Source organism: Oncorhynchus mykiss, chromosome 20 (genome assembly GCF_013265735.2).
Source record: "Oncorhynchus mykiss isolate Arlee chromosome 20, USDA_OmykA_1.1, whole genome shotgun sequence".
Taxonomy (NCBI): Eukaryota; Metazoa; Chordata; class Actinopteri; order Salmoniformes; family Salmonidae; genus Oncorhynchus; species Oncorhynchus mykiss.
In genome coordinates this window covers 43,196,452-43,198,951 of record NC_048584.1, presented here as the reverse complement: position 1 = coordinate 43,198,951, position 2,500 = coordinate 43,196,452, and the positions used below count along the sequence as shown (strand labels likewise).

The 2,500-nt window shown below is 45.9% G+C and overlaps 1 protein-coding gene across 1 annotated transcript in view; it reads left to right on the top strand.

Annotated features, from left to right (window-relative positions):
- LOC110518228 (calcium uniporter protein, mitochondrial-like) overlaps positions 1-2,500 on the top strand; it is a 110,171-nt gene that overhangs the window by 106,053 nt on the left and 1,618 nt on the right. Inside the window, exons 7-8 of the mRNA XM_036956389.1 lie at positions 606-809; positions 1,184-1,300. Of these exons, the coding sequence (XP_036812284.1) occupies positions 606-809; positions 1,184-1,300 (321 nt within the window). The remainder of the gene's footprint in view (positions 1-605; positions 810-1,183; positions 1,301-2,500) is intronic.

Below are 2,500 nucleotides of genomic sequence, written 5' to 3'. Positions count from 1 at the left end.
GACCATGTTCTACTAACTGAACTACAGAGGACCATGTTCTACTAACTACAGAGGACCATGTTCTACTAATTGAACTGCAGAGGACCGTGTTCTACTAACTGAACTACAGAGGACCATGTTCTACTAACTGAACTACAGAGGACCATGTTCTACTAACTACAGAAGACCATGTTCTACTAATTGAACTGCAGAGGACCATGTTCTACTAACTGAACTACAGAGGACCATGTTCTACTAACTGAACTACAGAGGACCATGTTCTACTAACTACAGAGGACCATGTTCTACTAACTACAGAGGACCATGTTCTACTAACTGAACTACAGAGGACCATGTTCTACTAACTACAGAGGACCATGTTCTACTAATTGAACTGCAGGGGACCATGTTCTACTAACTGAACTACAGAGGACCATGTTCTACTAACTGAACTACAGAGGACCATGTTCTACTAACTACAGAGGACCATGTTCTACTAACTGAACTACAGAGGACCATGTTCTACTAACTACAGAGGACCATGTTCTACTAACTGAACTACAGAGGAACCACAGGTGTAAGTGTCTTATTATTGATATGTGTTTCTGATTGGCTGTCCATCCCAGGTAAGGGAGGAGCTGAGTCGTAAGGCGGAGCGTCGTACCACCTGGGTGCTGTGGGGGGGCGTGGCCTACATGGCAACACAGTTTGGGATCCTGGCGCGTCTCACCTGGTGGGAGTACTCCTGGGACATCATGGAGCCTGTCACCTACTTCATTACCTACGCTACTGCCATGGCTATGTACTCCTACTACGTACTCACACGCCAGGTAACACACACACACACACACACACACACACACACACACACACACACACACACACACACTGTTACAGACACACACACACTGTAACACACATACCGCCATGGCCATGTACACCAGGTAAGAGACTAGGCCAGGCAAGAGGCCAGGCAAGAGGCCAGGCAAGAGGCTAGGTAAGAGGCCAGGCCAGGTATGAGGCCACGTATGAGGCTAGGTAAGAGTCTAGTCCGGTCAGGTAAGAGGTCATGGACTAGTGTCTGTCATTTGTAGTTTTGTATAGTGGTTCTCTAAGGTTTGTATGTAGGAGGGTTGAGTAAGTATTCTAGTTTATCTAACAGCCTGTTCTCCCCTCCCTCCCTCGCCTCGCCTCCTTCCTGTAGGAGTACATCTACCCAGACGCCAGGGACAGACAGTACCTGCTGTTCTTCCACAAGGGGGTGAAGAGACAACGCTTTGACCTCCACAAGTACAACCTGCTGAAGGACTCTATCGCTGAGGTAGGCACTAACCCATCCACAAGTACAACCTGCTGAGGTAGGCACTAACCCATCCACAAGTACAACCTGCTGAGGTAGGCACTAACCCATCCACAAGTACAACCTGCTGAGGTAGGCACTAACCCATCCACAAGTACAACCTGCTGAGGTAGGCATTAACCCATCCACAAGTACAACCTGCTGAAGGACTCTTATCGCTGAGGTAGGCACTAACCCATCCACAAGTACAACCTGCTGAAGGACTCTATCTCTGAGGTAGGCACTAACCCATCCACAAGTACAACCTGTCGAAGGACTCTTATCTCTGAGGTAGGCACTAACCCATCCACAAGTACAACCTGCTGAAGGACTCTATCTCTGAGGTAGGCACTAACCCATCCACAAGTACAACCTGCTGAAGGACTCTTATCTCTGAGGTAGGCACTAACCCATCCACAAGTACAACCTGCTGAGGTAGGCACTAACCCATCCACAAGTACAACCTGCTGAAGGACTCTATCTCTGAGGTAGGCACTAACCCATCCACAAGTACAACCTGCTGAAGGACTCTTATCTCTGAGGTAGGCACTAACCCATCCACAAGTACAACCTGCTGAAGGACTCTATCTCTGAGGTAGGCACTAACCCATCCACAAGTACAACCTGCTGAAGGACTCTTATCTCTGAGGTAGGCACTAACCCATCCACAAGTACAACCTGCTGAAGGACTCTATCTCTGAGGTAGGCACTAACCCATCCACAAGTACAACCTGCTGAAGGATTCTATCTCTGAGGTAGGCACTAACCCATCCACAAGTACAACCTGCTGAGGTAGGCACTAACCCATCCACAAGTACAACCTGCTGAAGGACTCAGTCTCACATGATATTAGGATTTAGATTGAAACATATTTTGACCACAAAGGAACAAATAGAGGCATTGACATATTATATATATATATATATATATTATTATTATTACATATTATTATGTTAATTATAATAATTATCTTCCCCTTTCTTTTCTCGCTCTCTCTCCCCTCTCTCTCTTTCTCTCTTTCTCTTTCTCTCTTTCTTTATTTCTCTCTCTTTCTTTCTCTGTCTTTCTCTCTTTCTTTCTTTCTCTCTCTCTCTTTCTTTCTCTCTTTCTTTCTCTGTCTTTCTCTCTTTCTTTCTTTCTCTCTCTCTCTTTCTTTCTCTCTTTCTTTCTTTCTTTCTCTCT